Below are 21,430 nucleotides of genomic sequence, written 5' to 3'. Positions count from 1 at the left end.
CAACAAAACAAAAATCGTGAATTTATTATGGTCACTGTCCTCTTTGAAGGTTATGGGCGCATTTTATGAAATATAAATAGAAATAAAGTTGTTTTAGCTTTATTGATTATTTATCTTAAATCTAATATATAAAATATGTCTGGACGTGGAAAAGGTGGAAAAGGAGGAAAAGGTATTGGAAAAACCGGAGCAAAGGGATATCGCAAGCTTCGTGATAACATCCAAGGAATTACAAAACCAGCCATCCGTCGTCTTGCCCGCAGAGGAGGCGTGAAAAGAATCTCCAACCTTATCTATGATGAAACAAGAATCATCTTGAAAATGTTCCTTGAAGGAATCATTCGTGATGCTGTGACTTACACAGAACATGCCAGAAGGAAGACAGTTACCGCTATGGATATTGTCTACTCACTTAAACGCCAAGGAAGAACACTTTATGGCTTTGGAGCATAACTTTCTTTTTCAAAAAATGTCTTATTAATTCATTTCTTCATTTCAGCTTCATCGTGGTTTCACCACGTTTAAAAATAAAAATTTAAATTTTTCGTGACTTATAAGTTTTTGTTTTTTCAAAATTCAATAATCATTAAAAACTGTAGAGTTAATAAATGATATATTAGCTATCTTTGAATAAAAATATCAATAAAGAAAATGGAGAAAAAAAAAAAAAAATCGATTGATATTAATTTTGAAAGAAGGAGAGAGAACAACAAATTTTTGCTTTGAATGTTACCGATCATAAGGAAAAAGAGCACTTTCTCGCTTTTATTTTCTAACAAAATTAATAAGATCACAAAACGTGTTAATAGAATTAAATAATTAAAAATTAAAAACAAAATAAAAATTATGAGGCTTATTGCTGAAAAGAATGTTTCCAAATACATAGTGTGTATTAATTTCTGAACCAAACTTCACCATTTCATTTAGCACAACAACGCCATTCATGTTGCATTCACTCCAGTTCATTTCACACTTCAAATATCCTTTTCTCTTCAAGACGAAATCAAATATAAACTACACCGAATAATTCTTTACTTGAACTTTTTCTCTTTTTCCCTTCTTAATGAAAACATTTAAATGACACACATACTCCCTCTCTTCATCCTTTTTCATTTTTCACTGTTAAATTCTTTCTCTCATTCTCTTTTCTTCTCCTCCTCTCCTCTTCCCTTCTTCCTCTTCCTCTATTCTTCTTATCCATCCTCTTCTTCCTCCTCTACGCCTCTGTTTCTCCATCCCAAGCCGCTCACAGCTGCGCCATCCGCGACACCGCAAAGCTCTCTGCAATCGACTTCTGGAACGTCGGCATCGCATTCACTGCCGGCGCAAAAGTGCACTCCCTCATCACCTTCGCCTCTTCCTCCGCCTGCACCGCCCTCACCCGCTCTTCCTCCACCAGCATCTCGTCCATCAGATGCCTCATGTACTCCTCCCCATCGCGCAGCACGCCCAGCCGCCCCGCGCTCATCCTGCCCAGTGGCGTCACTTGCGGCCGGAGCGTCATCTCCTTCCTCTCCTCAGCCTCCACTTGTTTCTTCACCTTTTCCCGCTCTGCTGCCTGCCGCTGCGCATCTGCCACGCTCAGCGCAGCCACCCCACGCGCACTGCGGAGAGAGGACGCTTTGTTGATGGTGGGCGCAAACGAAGGAGGCAGAGGGACTGGCGGAGAAGGAGGCAGAGAAGGAGCAACTGTTCCCTCTGCATATTCGCTGATATCGATGTTGCTGTCACTTTGAACAGTCGACGCTCGCCGGCTGCGCGAAAGAGCGAAGGAAGGAGGGGTGATGCTGCGCTCCTGCTCAACTGTCCTCGGGCGAAGGCGCTTTGAGATCGCTTTGCCTGTTTTTGCACGACTTCGTCTGCGATTGCTTGCAGCTTCTGTTTTGGCTTCCTCTTCTGCTTCGTCTGATTCGTCTGCTTTGTCATATTCATTGGAGCTTTCATCGTTTTCTTCATCACTCTCGATATTTCTTCTTTTCCTTTCCTTTTCCTCCTCCTCCTCCTCCTCCTCCTCCTCTTCTTCTTCTTTCCCCCTTTCTCTCTCTCCTTCTCTTTCCCCTTCTTTTTCTCTTTCTCTCTTTTCTCTCTCCACCATCTCCATCCACTCCTTCAGCCTCTCCTCATACCCTCTCCTTGCTGCTGCATACTCAGACACATACACATCGAGCCTGTCTTTAAACTCCGGAAATTCTTTCTCTTCTGCCAATCGTTGGCTTCCTCTGCTTATGCTTGGCACTCGTTTCGCAGTCAGTTCTTTCCTTTTCTCCGCTTCTCGCTCGGCAATCTGCCGCTGCAGCGCATCCTCCTGCCGCTCAATGAATGAGCGGAATGAAGGGGACATTGAAGGCACTGACTGTTGCTGCTGTTGATTTTGCTGATTTTGCTGCTGTTGTGATGCTCCAAAAGGCGTTTTTGGGGTGTTCTGAGAGAGATAACTGGAGGTCTTGGCGTTTATGCTGCGTCGTGTTGATTTCATCTGTTGTTGTTGAAACTGTTGAAACTGCTTTTGAGATCGTTGTTGAGATTCTTGTTGAATCTGATTGATATCTTCCATTCCAAAACCCCTTTGATGTCTTAGACTGCTTCTGTCAGAGTTCAAAGTGGACGCAAATGTGTTTGTGTTGACATTGCTGTCACTTACATTGAATGGCTCATTTCTTCGCAGTGGTTCTGTTGCAGGTGTTTCTGAATAAGGAAAAGAAGAAGAAGAAGAAGAAGAAGAAGAAGAAGAAGGAATAAATCGTCTTTCTCCTTCATCATCATCATCAACATATCCATCTCTTGTCTCTTGTGGCTGTCTGTATTCTTTCCCAGTGTTTGTTTGTGTTCTCAAAGTGGAATAGCTCGGAGAAATAGGAGAAATCGGAGAAACAAACGGGGGAGGGAAAAGAGAGGAAGGAAGATGGAGCGAAGAGGCAAAGTCATTGATGGTGCGAAGAGAAGAAGAAGAGGAAGAAGAACTTGGAGGAGGAGGTTGAAGAGGAGGAGGTGTAGCAAAAGGAGGGACAGGAGCAAAGAGGGGGGTAACAGCAGAAGATGATGTGGAAGAAGCAGAAGAAGAAGGGAAAGAAGAAGAAGATGATGTTGATGACGAAGAAGAAGTGTTGTATTGATTGCTTCTGGATGTCAGCATTCCTGTATTTGGGTCATTTGAAGGCGTTTTCAAGCAATTTGGCTGCGTTTCTCTGTTTAATCGAAACATTTCTTGTGCGTTTCTGCTTCTTTCGATATCTTCTGTTTCTTTCTCTTTGCTCAAATAACCTCTTCCTTCTCTTCCTCCTCCTCTTTCTCCTCTTCCTCCTCTTTCAATCCTTTGGAATTGCTGCACATCTTCATCATCTTCATCATCTTCATTGTTTTCATCGTTTTCTTCATTTTCCTGATTATATTGATTATATTGATTTTCTCTGTTTTCTCTGTTTTCTTGTTTATTTTGCCCTTTTATTGTCATCTGCATTGTCTGTGCCATTAAACACTGTTTTGGATACACAAATTTTGACAGCCTGTCAAATGGATTCTGCGAAAGATAGACAGAAAGAGCAGGAGAAAGAGAAGAAGAAGAAGAAGAAGAGGAAGAAGAAGAAGGAAAAGAAGAAGATGAAGAAGAAGTTGTTTGAGGCGTGGAAAACTGTGGAATTGTTGATTTAGTTCCATTTGGAGAAAAAGTTACAATTGGTTGTTTTGTGAAGAAAGAAGAGGAAGAGGAAGAAGAGGAAGAAGATGATGATGAAGGAGAAATTTGTGGAGATTGATTCTTTTCGTCCTCCTCCTCCTCCTCCTCATCATCATCTTCTTCTTCTTCTTCAATTTCATCTTCACTTGTACTCTTCGTCTCCTTCTTCTCCTTCTTCCCTTTCATCTCCTTCTTTTCTTTCCTTCCTTTTCCTCCCTTTTCCCTCTTTTCCCTCTTTTCCCCCTTCTCTTCTTTTCTCCCCTTTGCATATTTTTGTCTGTATTGTTTGCTTCCAGTCACAAGATGAGGATGAAATGTTGCTTCTTCCATCTCTTTCGCTCTTATCTTCTCTCTCAACGACGCATTTGCTGCATCTCTGTTCTGCCCCCATCTGAGAAGGCGCTCTTCGAAGGGAAGGTCGGAAGAAGAAGAGGAAGAAGAGGAAGAGGAAGAAGAAGAAGGAGGAGGAGGAGAGGGAGAGGAGGAGGAAGAGGAAGGATTTGTTGAAGAAGATGAAGAAGATGATGATGAAATGTCTGGATGTGATGAATGCGAATGAGGAGGAGGCGAAGGAGAGAATTTGAAGATGTGAAGTGGATCTGAAAGAGACTGCCTTGAAGAAGAAGAAGAAGAAGAAGAAGAAAGAGAAGAAGATGAAGAAGATTGCGATGGAAATGCTTGTGTTTGAGTGAAAGGAACAAGAGAAGGAGCAGAAGAAGAAGAAGAAAGAGAAGAAATCTGTTGTGGTTGAACAGAAAGCTGAGGCAATTGCGAAGTGAGAAGGGAAGAAGAAGAAGAAGAAGAATTCAATGGCAATCCAAGAGGAGTTGAAAGAGGCCCCTGAGAAGGAGGAAGGAGGTGTGTGGGAATGTGTGTGAGTGATAGCAATTCAGGTGTGAATGAAACAGAAGAAGAAGAAGAAGAAGAAGAAGAAGAAGAAGGTAAAGATGATGAAGATGATGATGATGGAATGGAAGAAGAAGAAGAAGAAGAAGAAGCAGAAACTGTCGAAGTGTTGAGAGTGTTATTCATAGGAACAGCAGTAGCAGTAGAAGAAGATGAGGAAGAATTTGAAGAAGAAGAAGAAGAAGAAGGATAAAAAGAAGAAGCAGGAAATGACAACGCAGGCGAACTGGGTCTTCTCTGAAAGGAGTTTGATGATAGCTGAGCAGAAACAGAAGGAGAAAGAGACAAAAGTTGGATGAGCTGCGAAGAAGGAGAGCGAGAAGCTGTGGAAGACAATGGCTGTGAAATTGAAATTGAAACTGAATTTGGCTGTTGATTGTTTCTTTGTCTCTCTGAAGCATCCAATGTATTGTCACTTGAAGGCACACATGTGTTGTTGTTAGCCGGTTGAATTGCATCTTCGTCTTCTGGTTTTCTCCATCTCACTTTGCCTCCTTCTCTTCCTTCTTTTCCCCCCATTGCTCCTCCACCAGCCACAGACAAGCATGCCGTCCTCTGTGACTTCTCAATCGAAGGATGGAATGTGAATTCTTTCTTCATCTTCTCTTTCTTCCTCGCCTCTTCCTCTCTCTTCAGCACAGTCAGCTTCGCCTGCCGCTGCGCCTCTTGTTTCTGTGCGCGGCTGAGAAAAGACTGCATGCTGCTTGAAAGAGGGGGAGGGGTGCGGGTTGGAGAGGAGGAGGAAGAGGAAGAGGAAGAGGAAGTTGATGATGATGAAGGAAGTTGAGAAGGAGAAGAGGCACGAAGAGGGAGAGAGGAAGAGGAAGAGGAGGAAGAGGAAGAAGATTGAGAACGAGGGCGGGGTGTTTGACGAGTGGAAGAAGGTTGAAGTTGAGTCTGAGATTGTGATTGAGGCAACAATTGCGATTGTGATTCAGTGTTCTTATTTGACGATGGTGTGTTTGAAGGATGACACTGTGAAGTTGCTTCAACATCTCCCCTCTTTTCTCTTATAAGATCTTTGGAGCTTTCAGAAGCAAATGAGGTGCCTTCTTTCTTTTCACTCACGATTTCATTTGGATTTTCCTTCACTGCTTCATTTTGCTGTGTGATTTGTTGACTTTCGTCATTTCCTGCTCTTTCTTCTTTTCCCCTTCTAAGCCTTTCTTCTGAAAAGTCATCATTCGCTTCTTTAGAAAATCCCTCCATCTGCCGTAGCTCGTTTCTCCGCCTTTCCTCTTCTCGCTTTCTGCGTTCTTCTATGAAAGTGCCCACTCTTGCTAATATGGCAGTTGAATCTTCGCATTTTTTGTTATCTTCATAAGAAAATCCTTTCTCCAAACTTTCATTGGAATTTGCATCTCCTTTTTGATTTGTGATCCTGCCAAGTTCTTTCTTTTCTGCTAAGATCTGCATTTCAGAGGCTGATTTGCTCGTATAACTTTGATCTTTATCTTTTTCATTGAAACTATTTTCTCGTTGTTGGTGCATTAATAAATTTGGGGGAGTAAGAGCCCTTTCTTGTGAATTTTTCATTTGTGAAAGAAATTTGTATGAAGGTTCTTTTGCAGACGATGAGGCCTTAAGACGAGAATTCCCTGAAGAGATATGCGAAATTTTTTTATATGGATCGGTTTCTGGAGTTGAACTGATAATAGAAGAGCCTTCCTTTGTTCTATCGCTTTTAATTGCACTAATAATATTGATAATCATGATTAAAAAACATTTATGATTTTAATGAAAAGAAGTTATTTTTTTAAATTCAAGAATAAAGCTCAGCAAAAACCTATCTTTTTGAGAAAGATGTTCAATCTTTCTTTGCTTTTCTTGAATAAGATTTTCTAAAACTGACGCAGATGGTTGGCGAGAATGTGATGTTACAGCCGTAAAATAAGGTGTTGGCTGCTTTATCATCTTTTCAGTATTTATGAACAAATATAAAACATTAAATTTTCAATATTGAAGCAAACCAGTACAATTGCAATTGTTTTTCAAAACAAAATTTAAAGTATTTTGCAATAACAGCAATTTTTGAATTAAAACAAATTCTTTATTGATCTTTGATCCTTTGATATACTATAAAAGTTTTAAAATTTGAAATGGATTAAAAATAAGATATTCAAAGAAACATTAAGAAAAGCATGAAAAATACATAGAGCAATACTCAAATAGGAAAGTTGAATAGAGAAATGGAAAATGAAGCTGAAAATGCAATTTAAAAGAATGATGACGACAGATGACAATTTCAAAATTAATTTCAAAAATAATTTGTTAAAATTAACGTTGTTTTTTCTTGAGAGCTTGATTAACTTCTGTTGCGTAGGATAATAAAAGATCCCATTGCTCTGGCTTGAGAGATATTCCTTTTCTTCCTGGCTTGAGATCTCCTGCAGGATCAGTATAAAACTCTGGTTCATTCGTCAAAACATTAATAAAAATAAGTGAAAATATAAATGAAAGATGAAAATTACCTCTTATATCAACATAGTATTTTCCTTTGAACTCAGATATTGAAATTCGTTTTTGATTGCCAAGCTTCGAAAATAAAAATGAAAAGAAAATCAATAACATAAGAAATCATATATTATGTAAAAATTTTCAGAAATATAAACAACTTTAAAAGCTGCAAACCTCCCAGACATCTGGTTCCTTTCTTTTTGGTGGCACTTCTGGTTCTTCTGGATCCGGTTCAATATCTTCAGCAGCCTTCATTCTCTTTCTCTTTTCTGGTTGAAGAGGATTTTCAAATTCATTTGAATCATTATTCGAAGGAGAAGTTGGAGATGAAGACATTTTATAATTTAATTGTGGGCTAATTATTGGGATCAAAAATCTAATCATAATTAAGAAAAATGTGTTAAAGCTTTATGTTTTAAAATAAAGAAACAAAAAAATTATCATTTATTGAGCATTGTTAAGAATGAAGCGATATGACACAAAATAATATTTATGATTGTTGATTTCCTCAAAAAATATTTTTCATTTTGTTAGATAATGGAAATGAAAGCCAATGATGGTGATAATTCAAAAACCGTCTCAAAATATACCAATTATTTAAGTAAAAAATAATGGAAAGAAATATTTATTCAAATTATAGGAATTCTCCAAAACAAATTCAAAAAGGTAAAAAAAATGGATAGTTAATAGAAAATATGATGTTTAGAAACGAAATCAATAAAAAAATAAAAATAAAGAATCAAAAGAATGCCATTAGCAAAAAAAGCTTAATCCATATGACGTGGTGGCAGTGGATAAGGATAATGGTTTATAATTTTTATCATTATTATTATTATTATGATCATTATCATTATCATCATCATTATTAACATTATTATTATTAATTTTACTGTTCTGACTTATCACAACGCCGGCGGCTGGTTCGGGTTCGCCGAGCTTCCAGCCTGCCGGTACAGCTCTTCCAACGAGGAGTCCATTGACGATATTCCCCCGCTCATGTAATACTGCTGCTGCCTCTGCTGTTGATGCTGCTGATGCTGCTGATACTGCTGATATTGTTCATTTTGTTCATTTTGCATTGATTGAGAGGGATAGGAATATTCCTGAAGATGAGGGGCAACATATGGATCGGGTGCTTGTGGGTATGCGTGTGGCTCAGAGTGGAAGAGATGATCAGCATTGAATGGATTGGACTCACTGAATGTAAAGAGAGAGAGAAAGAGAAAGAGAGAGAGAGAGAGAGAGAGAGAGAAAGAGAAAGAGAGAGGGAGAGAGAAGGTTATTGAAATAATTGAAAAATAAGAAGAATCAGAAATATTGGGAAAAGGAAATCAGAAAATTGGATGAATAAGATATATCAGAAGAATAAAAAGAAAAAATAGTATTAAATGCATCAGAATTATTAGAAATGCAATAAAAATTTAGAAAAAATAAGAAAAATCAAGAAAAATTAGAATCAAACTTTTCATTTGCTGGCTGCTGTCCGTATCCAAATCCACTGCCAGATTGCATTCCATCATGAACTTCTCCAGTGCTTGGTTCTTCTTTTGCTCTTTCTTCGTCTCTTCTTTCCTCTCCTCCTTCAACTGTTGCTGTCGAATTTGTGGAGGATGGCACATTCTGATAGGCCTCTGGCGAATAAATAGACTGCATCATCGGCTGTTCTTGTGATCCTTGTGTGTTTTGTGTGTTTTGTGGCAAGCTTTCTGATTGTTCTTGTGGATGAGCATAGACATCTGAAGAAGCGCCTGGCATTCCTGAGGCAAGATCAACAAAAGTATAATCTGAAGAAGAAGAAGGTGGAGGAGGAAGTGAAGAAGAAGAAGAAGAAGAAGAAGAAGAAGAGCTTTGATTGCCTTCTTTCCCTTCCTCTGGATATGGCTGAGGCATCATGTCATTCGTTGACAAGGGCACAGTTGGGTTGGCTGATATCAAACTCTGCATCCGCCTCATCAGCTCGTCCCCTTCTGTTGATAGATCCACATCAGCATTCGATGAGGAAGAAGAGGAAGAGGAAGATGATGATGAATCAGAAGAGGAAGAGGAAGAAGAAGAGGAAGGTGAATAAAAACAAGAATCAGACAACGGGGCTGATGCAAATGCGTTGCTAATTCCTCCAATTCCACCGACAATCCCCCCAAACTGACTGGGCGGCTGTGCATACCCAGTCGGGTTGGGCACCGCCGGCTCCTCTTTCTCACTCGTCGCCATCAAATTCTGCTGATTCTGCTGTTGAAAAGGCAAAGAAGCCAGAGGGCTTCCTCCTGTCTGAGGCACATACGGGTCATTCACTGTGCCGCTGCCGCCCATCGGGCCATACGACGACAGGGGCACAGCACTCTGATACGTCTGCATGCTGAGGGGCTGCTGGGACTGCATTGGATCAGAAGAAGAAGAGGAGGAGGAGGAGGAAGAAGAAGAAGAGGAAGAGGAAGAAGAAGGAGATTGAGCGAACTGGGGAGGGACAAACATGGCAGCAGCAGCTCCTCCGAAGATTGCCTCAGGCGACGCCGGGTGCATCATGAAAGGCTGCTGGCCAGGAATGAACGTCGGCTGCGGCACCTGAGACTGCATAGGAATTTGCATCTGAGGTGGCATTTGCGACTGAGACGGGGCAAACAGAGCGGGAAACGGCTGTGACATGGGCTGTGGAGGGATGACAGGATAGTTCGCAATTTGACAGGGGTTTGCGGGTTGCGGCATTTGTGGCTGTGATTGCATTTGCAGGGGCTGCTGTGTATTGGCTTCAGGAGCAACAGATGGAGAGCAAGGAATCCGGTCTGATGCTGAAGCCGAAGCAGAGGCTTTTGAATGTGCGGGATCTTCATCTGCTACAGGCACTGAATTTGTTTCGTCATCTGATTTCGTCGATTCTGATATACCCCATTCCGCAGCAAGGCTTGATGGACTTTCAAATGGAATGCCATTTTCTTTTGATATTTTTTCAAGTTCAGCCAAAACAGATTCGCCATCAGGCGGTTGAACGGAAAACTTCATCATAAGCCGTTTGTTAACCAAAGTTTCATCACCCATCATGATCCTATTCATAATTTCTTTTCCAAATTGCCTTTCAACTTGTTTTTTGACTTCTGTCAAGTAAGTAACTTCCACTCGATTTGTTAAATACACAATCCTTAAAAACAAATTAATAACAAATTAAAGCAATTATATTCTCAACAAATTTCAAACCCACAAATGCTCTCAACCATGTCGGGTGGAATCACTTTTTGTGTTGAAAGAAAATCGAGTCTGGCCAAAAATTTTTCCAAATATATCTCCAAAATCTGATATCCCTCAGATTCTTTTCGTTCTTTCATCATCGTTTCGATCTTAAAAAGGTTGAAAAAGCTTGAAATTTTTATGAAAAACCAAAAAATGTCAAACTCGAATGCGTGCAATTTCCATCTTTCCTTCCTTCAAAAGAGCAATAACCTCTCTTTTGCTACGCTCTGCAACTGCATTTTTCTTAAAAAATTGTTGAAATAGAAATGAAACGGTAAAACAAACTCCAGGAATTAGTTTCTTCACTCTTGCGAGAGAATACTGCAGTGCAACTTGAGTGTCACCTAAAGAAACACTATAATTACATAATAAGCATAAAAATACGCTAACCTTTTTTCCATCCCATGGTTAAAGAAAGTAAGTAGATATTCAATCGATCTTAGCCCATCACGCTTTGAATAATTCACATTTTTTTACAATCTCAGAAAAGTTATTCATATCTTTTCCAAATAGAAACTTTTAATTTTTTATGCTGCAAGGTCTGTTCAATATGGAATTTTTCTTTTAGCAACATCAACAATATTAATTTTTTCAAAATAAAAATGTTGGATAAATTTTTCACAGGATATATTTCATAAATATCAATGACGTGATTCCATTTTTCAATAACAAACTTCGCAGTTCTAAGATGAACGAAACATCTAATAAAAATAACTAAAATTTATTCTCTTTGTATTGGAAAAAGTATTTGCATAAAAATAAAATTCATAATATGTTCAATGTGAAATGATTACATGTTATAAACCTTTCGCAAACACAAAACAAATGAAAAAATTCAACATCAAGATGGCATTATTCGAAAAGACTAATTTTTGTGTGAATTACAGAAAACGATTGAAATCCGTTTCCAGCATGCGGATATACACAAAGATATGTAATAAACCAAGCGAGTACAATTATAGATTCAATTAAAAAACCCCAGAACGAGAATCGAACGTCTAACAAATTTTGGAGTTTTATCATTAAAAACATAAAAGCAATCAATAAATATCATCAAGTTGAAAAATATTTTGTGGTGATTGATATAAAGGATTTTTATTTTATGTTTTCAAAAAAAGGCAAACAGAATCTCATTTTTGGATACTTCACACTGAACCAATATTTTCTAAAGCACAGAGCACACATTCCCCAGGCCCATGGCATGAAAAAAAATCCAAATATCCACATCCACTTAGCAGCTGTTTGCTTGGACTTCTCTGATGATAGTATTTGTTCTTCAAACATGAAGGCTTTAAGGCTTTTTGGAAAAACAAAATAAATAATGGTTACAATAATATTGTTAGGTTTATTTCAGGTTTGCTACTCGTCGGCTGTTCAATTGTTCATCATTCTTGTATTAAAAATACTATAAACAGTAGAATTGTCATGACAGATTTGGACGAGTACGAGAATAAGCTCGACGAACTGGTGACAGACCACGCGTCATTTCCACGTGTATTTTTTTATTTTTCTGAATTGTTTCGTTACTTGGCAGAGGGAGAAGATGAAGAAAAATGGCGTTCACTTTATCGTCTCGCATTAAAAACAGACCATTTAACATACGCCATTGTTATTGCAATGAAATTACACGATGTCAAACTTTTGGAGGAAGTCTACTCAAAAGTCGAGGTTGGATCTCCAGAAGAGAGGCAACTTGCTTTTGTTATGGCAGAAACCCAACAGCGTATTCCAGTATGCGATGCACTTTAGGATTCATTTTCCCGAAGTTATTCTGTTAAAAATTGTATTTACGCAAATATTCATCAGGACTTCCAATCCCATGAAATAATGTCAGGATCTTTGAGATCTAGCTTGCACTTGAAAGTATGTATTCTATTGTTTGTACAGACTTTTTTTGAAGATAAATTGTTTCCGATCAGAACGCTGAATTCTTGGATGTGTTGGAGCCAAAATCTCCAGAAGATGTGTTCAAAACACATCTTGTAGAGACTAGAAGTATCTCTCTCTTTTTTAATTTTGTTGTAGAATTTTTATATAAATGGGATTTTTCTTTTCTTTTTTTTTTTTTGTCTTTGCAAATATTCTCAATTTCGCAAGATATGGCTGGATTCGATCCACCTGCTCAAGTGGATTCTATTTTGGAAAATCTTGCAAAAACGTTTGTTTCAGCAATCGTAAACTGCGGATTCGGCACTGATACACTCATTTTGAAAGAAGGTTACGTTTCATAATATTTTAAATAAACTTGCTTTTATTTTCAAGTTTCTCAATAATTTCAAATGATAATTACTAACTGTCATTTTTATTTGCGACTTTTTCAAAAATAACTTTAATAGAGAGCGATTGGGTGTTCCGCCACAAGGAAGCTGGGATCACATGTGCAGTTGCAGCCATCGGGAGCATCATGCTGTGGGATGTGGAGACTGGCTCGTCGTCCATTGACATCTACAACTACTCTGATAACCCCTTCGCAAAGGCCGGGGCGTTGCTGGGCGTTGGGGTGATGTCTGCGGGCGTGTGCAATGAGTTCGACACAGCATTTGGGCTGCTTCAGGATCATCTGAGCGACGAAGACACACTTCAGAGATGCTGCGCTTATTTGGGGTTTGTAAAAAATATATCATTTTATTTTTTATAAAGAAATTTATTTATCTTCATTCTCCTTTTTTTCCCGTATAAACGATTTGCTAACGCCATTTTTATATTTGATTTGTCAATTCATAATTTTTCAATAAATATATTTATTTTCATTGCTTTTCCAATCAGATTGGGCATAGCTTATTCATGCACTGCACGTGTCGAGCTTGATATGTTACCAGAGCCTCTGATGGATCCAGAAGAGAACATGGAAGTTGTTGCGATGTCTGCTCTTTCGTGTGGAATGGTGTTTGCCGGCACTGCAAACGACGCTGTATGTTGATGGATGGATGTTATCGATTGCTATTTTAAAGGGAAATAAAACTGGATGTCATTATTTGATCGCTTAATTATATTTTCATTTTCGTCTTAAAATTTCCTTCTTTCTCATTCTCTGCATTTTTTTCCTCCTCACAAATTATTTCTAAACAACACACAAACAACAAACTATTTAAATCATCCATCTTTTTCATTCTTCAATTTTCAGATTGAGCAAGCCATTTTCCAAGTTCTCAACAGCCGAGGTGCCTCAGAACACATCACACTTCCACTCATCTCTGTTGCGCTGGGGCTTGTTTACTTGCAGACGGGCAGTACTGCTCAGAAAACGATCGAAGACTGCAAAGACCTTCCAGAAGGAGTAAGAGATTACACAGCAATTGCAGTTTGACTATTCCTTTTTTGAAATCAGCAAAAGAAATTTTTTTATGATTTTTCTGTAAATTTTGAACTGTTTATTTTTCAAATTCACTTTTCATCTCCGCTTAGATCGAGGCGTGTGCGTATGCTGGAACAGGAAATGTGCTTGTCATACAGCACATGCTTGAGATGTGCGTAGAGCCTCACAAAGAATCAGCTGTGTTGGGTGTAGCGCTTGTTGCGATGGGCGAAAAGATTGGAACAGAAATGGCGCTTAGGCACTTTGAAAGAATGATACAGTGTGATTGGCTATTTGCTGTGACAAATACATTTAATTGATAATTTATTTATTATTTATTTTTTTTTTTTTCAATATCAATTTTCTGAATACTTCTACAATCAGATATGGTACACCTGAAATGAAAAAATGGATTCCCATTGCATTGGGAGTTCTGTCTGTTGGAAATCCGACTCTTGGTGCACTTCCCTTTTTGTCTCGAATGACACACGATGCTTCGAAAGATGTCTGCTACTCAGCAATGTTGGGGCTGGGCATTATGGCGGCTGGGACGAACAATGGCGCCACAGCCAAGCTGTTCAGAGAACTGTCGGCGTATCATGCGAAGGACGCAAAACTCTTGTTTATTTGCAGGATTGGACAGGTGTGAAAATGTAATTATTATGGAGAATAAATAAATGTATATAAATATTTTTCTCCTTCTATTTTTTATTGGTTCTTTTTGCTTCAATCATTTTAAATTTCTTATTCAATTAATCTGAATGCATTGTATTCGATTAATGAAATCTTTCTTCCATTCCTCTTCATCTTTTTTTCAATTTGTTCAATTCTTTCTTTTTGCTTCAGGCTTTGGTTCATCTGGGCAAAGGAACACTAACATTGTCTCCTCTGATGATGGACGGCCATCTCGTTTGCCGCCCTGGTCTTGTTGGACTTATCACTTTTGCACACGTTATTGCACATACATCTGATTGTTTGATTGCTATTTATAATAGTTAAATAATTATAATTGCAATTTTCCCTTTTCAAAAAAATTTTTTTTCTTTTGTTTTCTTACTTACTCACTTTCTTTCTTTCTTTCTTCTTCTTCTTTCAAATGCATTTGCATCTAATTTTTACTTGAATTATATTTATTATTTGTGCAATCTATCAGATCTTCTGGCACATCATCAATTCCTTCTGTACACACTTTATCCAGCCATCAGGACAAGATGCATGACTGTCGTAGGCGATGACAATATGAGCAAAGAGGTTTCACTCAGAATTGGACAGGCAACAGATGTTGCTGGACTTGTGTGCTTCATTTTCTTTCTCGAAAAATTATGGAGTGATTATTCCATTTAAAACCTCCTTTCTTTGTGATTTCTTTCTTATCGTTTTTTTTTTATTTATCATTCGAAAAATGTATTGAAATATTTTATGATTAGCCTGGTAAACCTAATGTTGTGACAGGATTCCAAACAATGACATCTCCTGTTGTGCTTCAGGCAGGGCAGCGAATAGAAATCACAGATCTCGAATGTGTGTATATTTAATATCCTTTTCTTTATTTTTTTAAATGGAAATCTGATTTTTCTTTATTCAATGAATTTTCTGTAATCATAAATACGATGAAATGCGCTTTTCTTTTACACATATTTTTATAATATCTCATTTCCTCCTTTCATCCTTCTCTATGGTTTCTTTTTTATTTTCATGGATGTATTTGATAGGGGAACCAATATCCGACATATGTGAGGGTGTGGTTGTGGTGAAGAAGAGAGTTGCAAAGGAAGATAACGAAAAAGCAGCAAAGTCCTCAAAAACGGGGGAAATGGATATCGAAGAGGAAGATGAATATAAAAATGAGAAATCACCAAAAGATTTGTGAAGGTAATAGATTTGAATTTCAAAAATAATTCTGATTAATGATAAATAGTTTATTTTTTATGAAATATACAAAGGATTTTAATATAAAAGTGATAAATTATTTTTTCAATTCAACTTATTATACATAAAAAATTATTCAAAATGAGAATTTTTGCAGTCGAATTAATAATTTTGCAAACGAATAAATAAAAATTTCATTCATAATAATAATTTTTCAAACAAAATAAAAATTTTTGCATTCAAAATGAAAATAACTTATGTTTTCATATGAATAAAAATTATTTGAAATTATTAATATTTTTGTCAGAGTATAAAAAATTTCAAAAATTTTTCTTCCGTGAAAGAAAATAATGATAACACAAAATTATTTCTGATTCAAAAGTGGCAAACTGATTTTCACAAAATTTGGTGAGAGTGCGAATAAATTGTTGTTATGTTTGCAACAATTATTAATTCGAATGCAAAAATTATTATTTCATTTGAAAAAATTATCAATTCGTTAGTAATTTTTCCATTTTGAACACAAAAGTTCTCATTTTGTTTGCAAAATTATTATTTTGAATGCAATTTGGGGGAGAATACGGACTTTCAAGATTTTTATGCACAAAGCAAGAAAAAATTGTCACACTTATAACATTTTTAAACTTTCCCAGATTTCAAAATAAATTTGATTTTCATATCTGTAAACAAACATCATTGATATAATAACATTATGTTTTGCTTCCTCAGACGTATTTAAAAAAATAAACCCATTTATTTCAAAAATTTTGATCACAAAAAGTTCATCGAAGATGCATAATTTTTCAATGAAAATGCCTGAAGTCAAATATTTTGTCCATTTTTTTTTTGAATGCAAAAATTCTCATTTTGAATAATTTTTGGTGTAATTGTTGAATAGAAACCAAAAATTATACAAATCCGAAAATAAAAAAACAATTTCGAAATGGATTAAAAATTTTTAATTAATGATACGACTAACCTGTGTTGTGTGATTCAAGTGTTAATATTTGATTATTGTCAGATGACAGCGTTTGTCAAAATTTGTAAAATGAAGAATTTCACACACACCCACCCACCCACACACACACACACACACACACACACAAAAAAAAAAAAAAAAAAAAAAAAAAAAAAAAAAAAAAAACTTTCTGATTATTACAAATTTTTTCAAAATGTTTATTGTTGTTATTGATACACAAATCGATTATTATTTATCATTCTGTTATAGTGCTTTTTCCACGAGCTTTTTAATTTGTTTGTACAAATGTGTGTGCAATTTTAATATTAATTTTTTGTCTGAGCGGTTGCACTTGAAAATAAAAACAAACACTGAAAATAAATAAGTTTTGATATGAAAATTTCATTTTCATGTCAAAGAAATAGAAATAATTTTTTTTTAAAAAAAAAATCACTTCTGTTTGATTTATCAAAATAAAAGAATTTCTCAATATTTTATAAAATAAAATATCTCACATTCTTAATTTTTTTCTATATGGATTTATTATCTTTCTGAAGCAATGAAAACCATTCTATTTTAATTTCATGAATAGGAACTGAAATTTGATCAAAAACAAAAAATCTTAGTATTTTTTTTTGAAAATAATGCAAAAGTTGTATTTTCACAAAAATCAAAGACCAATTTGTTTTGTTTTTGTTCATTCAGGAGTGCAATAAAAAAATTAGGATCATGACGTTTTCTCGATAACCGTTGATGGTTTCATTTCAATGAATTCACCAATTTCGTAAACAATGAAAACAACTCATATATGTTTTCATTTGTGTGATTAATAAAAAAGTCTGTGATCTTGATACAGCCGTCAACTGTCGTTCAGATTTCTCCACTATCCATTGTTTCTGATGATGTTCAAGAATTTTTGCATTTTCAATTTTTGTTCATTGAAAACTTTAAAATTTCTAAAATCTATCAATAAGAGCAGCTCAGTATTTCTTTCAACAATTTTAATCGAAATTGCTATATTTCAAATGCTTCTTATTGAAAATAAATGATTATTAACCAAATTATTACTTTTTTCTGTGTGAAGAATATTTAAAGGTTTTTCGTCATTTGTCAAATAAAAAATACACTAATGTTGAATGCATGATAATTATTGCAAAAGTCAAAGTTAGAATAGACAAAGGAGTTAAAGAATCATTGAATATATCCAATTTTTTCAGTGTTCATTTATAAATAATCATCAATTGATATTTGAACCAAAAAATTTTAATAAAAAATTTATTATTTGGGTGATTTTTTTTTAAAATTCATAACTTTTATGGGGGTGCTAATTATTCAAAGGTTGTTTGTCGATGGAAAGAGGTTTTATCTTCAATTTGAGTATTTGCCACAACTGTTTTTAAAAAAATATACTTTTGCTCAAATAATAATAAATATGGTTTATTAACCCCTTTTATTATTCATTGTTTTAAAGTTGTAATGAAAGACAAATTTTCGAACCGAAAATTTTGAAAGAAAAAATATGATATTAAAAACAATCACACATTTGGCACACATTTTGCAACAATGTGACAATTAGGTATTTGAAAAAAAAATAAAGAATTCATTTGTTCGACCTGGAAACTTTTCAATTTATCAAATCGAAAAGCTTTGGTAGAAGTGTTGTTAGAATCTTTATAGGCTGCAACTTTTCCGTTTACTAAAATCTCTTCATTTTTGAACACTGGAGTTCATCCTGTTGCAGATGCTCCTGTTTCATCCAAATTGTGCGGTTCAGCTTCGTCATATAAAACATCGTCTTCTTCACATTTGTCCTCAACAGATCTGAAGAAAAGCGTATTTGGTGATTTTTCTCCAATAGAGAAACACCATTAGAAAGAAAAAGGTGCACAAATACCTGTGGTTGAGAAAAAGAGAAAAGAGATGATGGATGAAAAAGTTTCAGCAGGCAATGAAAATGGAGCAGAAGAAGAAGCAGAGCAAAATAAAAGCGAAGGATTGGAAACGATGAAGAAAAGAAGAATAAGATATGGGTGATTTTTTTTGAAATCATAAAAAAAGATCAAAAATCGAAAAAATAAAATCTATAGTGGTATTTATTGATCAAATAGTTTTTTTTATTCTGATAACAAGAATTGATTTTTCATGGGTATTCAGCATGTATTGATAAAACATTTATTTGTTTAATTTTCTTAAACAATAATCCATACCTTTTTTCATTAAAAAGAATTTTTTGATCAAGTTTAATTTAAATTAACTTTTAACGAATAAATAAAACTTCAAAAGGAAAAAAAAATTGAAAATTCATTATTGACAAAATTAAACATTGCAAAGAGAAAGTTCATAAGAAGAACAGAAAAAATGATAGGAAAACAAAACTATTGAAACCAATTTGTTGATAATAGTTATTATTCAATTTTTTCCCTTTCCTTTATTAGTCCATCAAATTTCCATTCATTTTATTCGTTTCATCGAATTCATCAAGCGTTAGATGAAATAGTAAACATTGGATAAAGTCAAGTTCAATATCTGGATCCTCTTTATCACTTTGAATAAAATCGTTTCTAACAGAGGAACTGATGCTTATGCCTGTGGCAGACCCCAACAGACCCCATGTGCCAACATCGAGTATGCCCTCACCGGCTTCATTTCCCTCCTGCAAGACGCCTCCCTCACCCTCCTCACCTCAATATTTACTCAAACTCAAACACTCACTTTCAGCACAGTTGACACAAAAATTTATGGAAAAGATGTATTTTTTCAGGTTCTCATATAAATTCTTTCATTTTCCATATCATAGAAAAATTCATAAGCTATCATAGCTTTTTCAATTGGAGTATATATCATCATTATTTTTTTCTGAAACTCATACCATCAACTAAACAAAAACATTTCTTCGTCATTACCTCAATTATTTTCTTTTCTTCATCAACTACAAATTAAGCTCATGAAAAAAGATTCATTGCTGTCGTATCTTCAAAATACATTTCTTCAAGCATATCTAAAAATTTTCTCAGATTATACTTTCTTCAATTTTCTGATTCCAACTAACTTGTATCCAATCAGCGCTAGAGGCTCAAAAAATTTCTCTTCACTTTAGCCTTTTCCTCAAAATTGCTTTTCTCACTCATCGTTTCATTTTCAACAATTCGCTGTAATTTTGGAGATGTGTAATCAGTCGAAGGATATTTTCAAACTTATTCATTCCAAAGAAAAATTGCTTTTATGCCATTTCCTTTTCACTTCATATGCTTCAGCTTCCAAATGAAAAGGCCAGAATTGATTCAGTTGTTGATAACGTGCAAACTATTTTTTGCTTTGTGGAGAATCGCTTCCGTCGTAATAAACTTTCAGCTGTTATTCATTATTAGAATAAATAATTATCTGTGATTCTGAATAGAAATGAAAGATGAGGCCTGACGATGAATTCGAGGGGAGTTGAATGAAAAAGAAGGAGACGAAGAAGTTAAGGCAGGAAGTGATAGCGGAAGGAGGCTTGGAATAGCTGAATTAGTTGAAGATGGATGAACAGTTTGAGAAAAAAGGGAAGGAGATAAAGATGTTCAGAGAGAAGGAGAAGATTGTTGTTGGATGTTCATAAACAAGGAAGAATTGACAAGTGATGAAGTTCAGTGAGAAAGAGGATGAAGAGCAATGTTTGAATTTGCGTCAAATTCTGCAGTTGAATCAAAAGGCGCTTCCAAATTGAGTGAAGGACATTTCTGCATCAGATTCATCACCATTGAATTCTGCGAAGTGAGAAAAGATACCAATATTGAGAACGACAGCTCATCTCTTAGTCCAGGCACGCTGCTCTGGATGAATGTTCTTTTCCCTTTCTCCTTCTGAAACAGCAGAGTTGATCCTTTCCCTGCTCCTTTCCTTTCTTTTCATGAGTGCAGCCTCTGCTTCCTCTTTGGATGTCCACTAGCCCCTCCACTTCATCCCCCTTCCTCTTCTCAACTCTGCCCGGCTCTGCCTCAGCCCACTCTTCAGCGCACTCATCAGATCCAACCGCGTTCTTGTCTGCCTCGCGTCGACTGCTGCATACACAGGCAATTTTTGCATCTTCCACACAAATTGCCCGTTTTCCTCGCTTTTGATACGCACATAACGGCAAGGCACATCCAGTTCATCGCTCAAATCATCAAAGTCAGAATTAGCTACATCATTAAGCATGCAGTCCAATTACCGCTCTCTTGTCAAAAATGGAGTTTGGCTTTCTTTCGCCTCTTGCAGTGCATCGCTTACCATTTTGTTCTCCTTCTGGTTTGTATCAAGATGTTTTTATAATATTCCTTGGATGCTGCAAAACAGATTTTTGTCTTTCTCCTCTATCTTCTTCGCCATTTTTTCCATTTTCCTGTGCTTCTGCTCTTCTTTCTCCTTCTTCTTCTTTTGTATCTCCTGCAGTTTCATCAGCCGAAGCAGGTTTTCTCTCTGATCATCAGATTCCAATGTATTAAATGTGATCTTCGCTTCTTCATCGTTCTCTTTCACTTTCTCATTCTGAAACTCATCTTGCATCGCCCTTGTCACTTCTTTGTTCAAATCCTTCATCCCCATCACACCAAACTTCACCCCTCCTCCTCCTCCTCCTCCAATTCCTCCTCCTCCAACAGCAGGTGACAATAGCATTGTTGCTGCACCAACATCTCCTCTCTCCATCTCCATCCGCCTTCCTTTCGCTTCCCTCGTGCAAAGTGTATCGTTGCAAAGGCATCTCTTGCTGAAGAATGTTGTTTAGGTTGAGGAGAATGTGAAGGTGAAGGTGGGGGAAAGGGAGTTGTTTTTGCTGCTTTTCCTATGAAAAAGGCTCTCATTAAGGCTCTTCGGAATGTGTTTCTTCTTTTTTGTTTGTTATGGACTCTTTTGCATTAGTTTTCTTTTCTGCTTCCGTTTTATTTTCATTGCTTTAGAAACAGCTTCTTTGGTGTTGTTCATTGAATCCTCCAATTTCACTTCTTCGTTTTCATCGTTGTTTGAATCATCTTATCCTTTTTCGTCGCATCTTTATTGTTTTCTTCATATCCTTTCTCTTCTTCCTTGTTTC

At 36.2% G+C, this 21,430-nt stretch overlaps 8 protein-coding genes across 8 annotated transcripts; 2 read left to right on the top strand and 6 right to left on the bottom strand.

Moving 5' to 3' along the window:
* Nucleotides 1-100: 100 nt before the first annotated feature.
* MONOS_13157 (Histone H4) lies at nt 101-1,028 on the top strand. The gene has a single exon (XM_067865837.1). It carries the CDS (start codon nt 136-138, stop codon nt 451-453), a length of 318 nt encoding a protein of 105 aa, XP_067724930.1. The 5' UTR covers nt 101-135; the 3' UTR covers nt 454-1,028.
* MONOS_13158 (uncharacterized protein) lies at nt 606-6,493 on the bottom strand (the record flags this gene model as incomplete). Its single annotated transcript, XM_067865838.1, has 3 exons — nt 606-1,937; nt 2,127-6,272; nt 6,366-6,493. 3 exons carry the CDS (start codon nt 6,491-6,493, stop codon nt 1,247-1,249), a joined length of 4,965 nt encoding a protein of 1,654 aa, XP_067724929.1. The 3' UTR covers nt 606-1,246.
* Nucleotides 6,494-6,607: 114 nt separating this feature from the next.
* Nucleotides 6,608-7,388, bottom strand: MONOS_13159 (putative Transcriptional Coactivator p15 (PC4)). Its single transcript, XM_067865839.1, has 3 exons — nt 7,211-7,388; nt 7,051-7,114; nt 6,608-6,987 (listed from the first exon to the last, which is right to left on the bottom strand). The coding sequence occupies exons 1-3, from the start codon at nt 7,370-7,372 to the stop codon at nt 6,857-6,859; spliced, it is 357 nt and encodes a 118-aa protein (XP_067724928.1). The 5' UTR covers nt 7,373-7,388; the 3' UTR covers nt 6,608-6,856.
* Nucleotides 7,389-7,473: 85 nt separating this feature from the next.
* Nucleotides 7,474-10,699, bottom strand: MONOS_13160 (putative vacuolar protein sorting-associated protein IST1). Its single transcript, XM_067865841.1, has 6 exons — nt 10,649-10,699; nt 10,544-10,602; nt 10,421-10,501; nt 10,226-10,365; nt 8,499-10,169; nt 7,474-8,233 (listed from the first exon to the last, which is right to left on the bottom strand). The coding sequence occupies exons 1-6, from the start codon at nt 10,662-10,664 to the stop codon at nt 7,939-7,941; spliced, it is 2,262 nt and encodes a 753-aa protein (XP_067724927.1). The 5' UTR covers nt 10,665-10,699; the 3' UTR covers nt 7,474-7,938.
* A 279-nt stretch (nt 10,700-10,978) lies between these two features.
* Nucleotides 10,979-11,449, bottom strand: MONOS_18642 (uncharacterized protein). Its single transcript, XM_067871680.1, has 2 exons — nt 11,383-11,449; nt 10,979-11,256 (listed from the first exon to the last, which is right to left on the bottom strand). The coding sequence occupies exons 1-2, from the start codon at nt 11,441-11,443 to the stop codon at nt 11,111-11,113; spliced, it is 207 nt and encodes a 68-aa protein (XP_067724926.1). The 5' UTR covers nt 11,444-11,449; the 3' UTR covers nt 10,979-11,110.
* Nucleotides 11,450-11,585: 136 nt separating this feature from the next.
* On the top strand, nt 11,586-15,646 carry MONOS_13161 (putative proteasome 26S subunit). Its single transcript, XM_067865842.1, has 14 exons — nt 11,586-11,612; nt 11,674-11,989; nt 12,065-12,121; nt 12,178-12,253; nt 12,356-12,475; nt 12,595-12,862; nt 13,025-13,169; nt 13,383-13,559; nt 13,664-13,833; nt 13,938-14,196; nt 14,400-14,526; nt 14,707-14,846; nt 14,981-15,074; nt 15,266-15,646. The coding sequence occupies exons 2-14, from the start codon at nt 11,684-11,686 to the stop codon at nt 15,421-15,423; spliced, it is 2,097 nt and encodes a 698-aa protein (XP_067724925.1). The 5' UTR covers nt 11,586-11,612; nt 11,674-11,683; the 3' UTR covers nt 15,424-15,646.
* Nucleotides 15,647-20,304: 4,658 nt separating this feature from the next.
* MONOS_13162 (uncharacterized protein) lies at nt 20,305-20,556 on the bottom strand (the record flags this gene model as incomplete). The annotated part of the gene is made up of 1 exon (XM_067865843.1): nt 20,305-20,556. One exon carries the CDS (start codon nt 20,554-20,556, stop codon nt 20,305-20,307), a length of 252 nt encoding a protein of 83 aa, XP_067724924.1.
* A 108-nt stretch (nt 20,557-20,664) lies between these two features.
* MONOS_13163 (uncharacterized protein) lies at nt 20,665-21,051 on the bottom strand (the record flags this gene model as incomplete). Its single annotated transcript, XM_067865844.1, has 1 exon — nt 20,665-21,051. The coding sequence occupies one exon, from the start codon at nt 21,049-21,051 to the stop codon at nt 20,665-20,667; it is 387 nt and encodes a 128-aa protein (XP_067724923.1).
* Between the last annotated feature and the right edge of the window lie 379 nt (nt 21,052-21,430).

Source organism: Monocercomonoides exilis (assembly GCF_001643675.1).
Source record: "Monocercomonoides exilis strain PA203 chromosome Unknown scaffold31-1199392, whole genome shotgun sequence".
NCBI lineage: Eukaryota > Preaxostyla > Oxymonadida > Polymastigidae > Monocercomonoides > Monocercomonoides exilis.
This window is presented reverse-complemented; position numbering and strand designations above follow the sequence as displayed.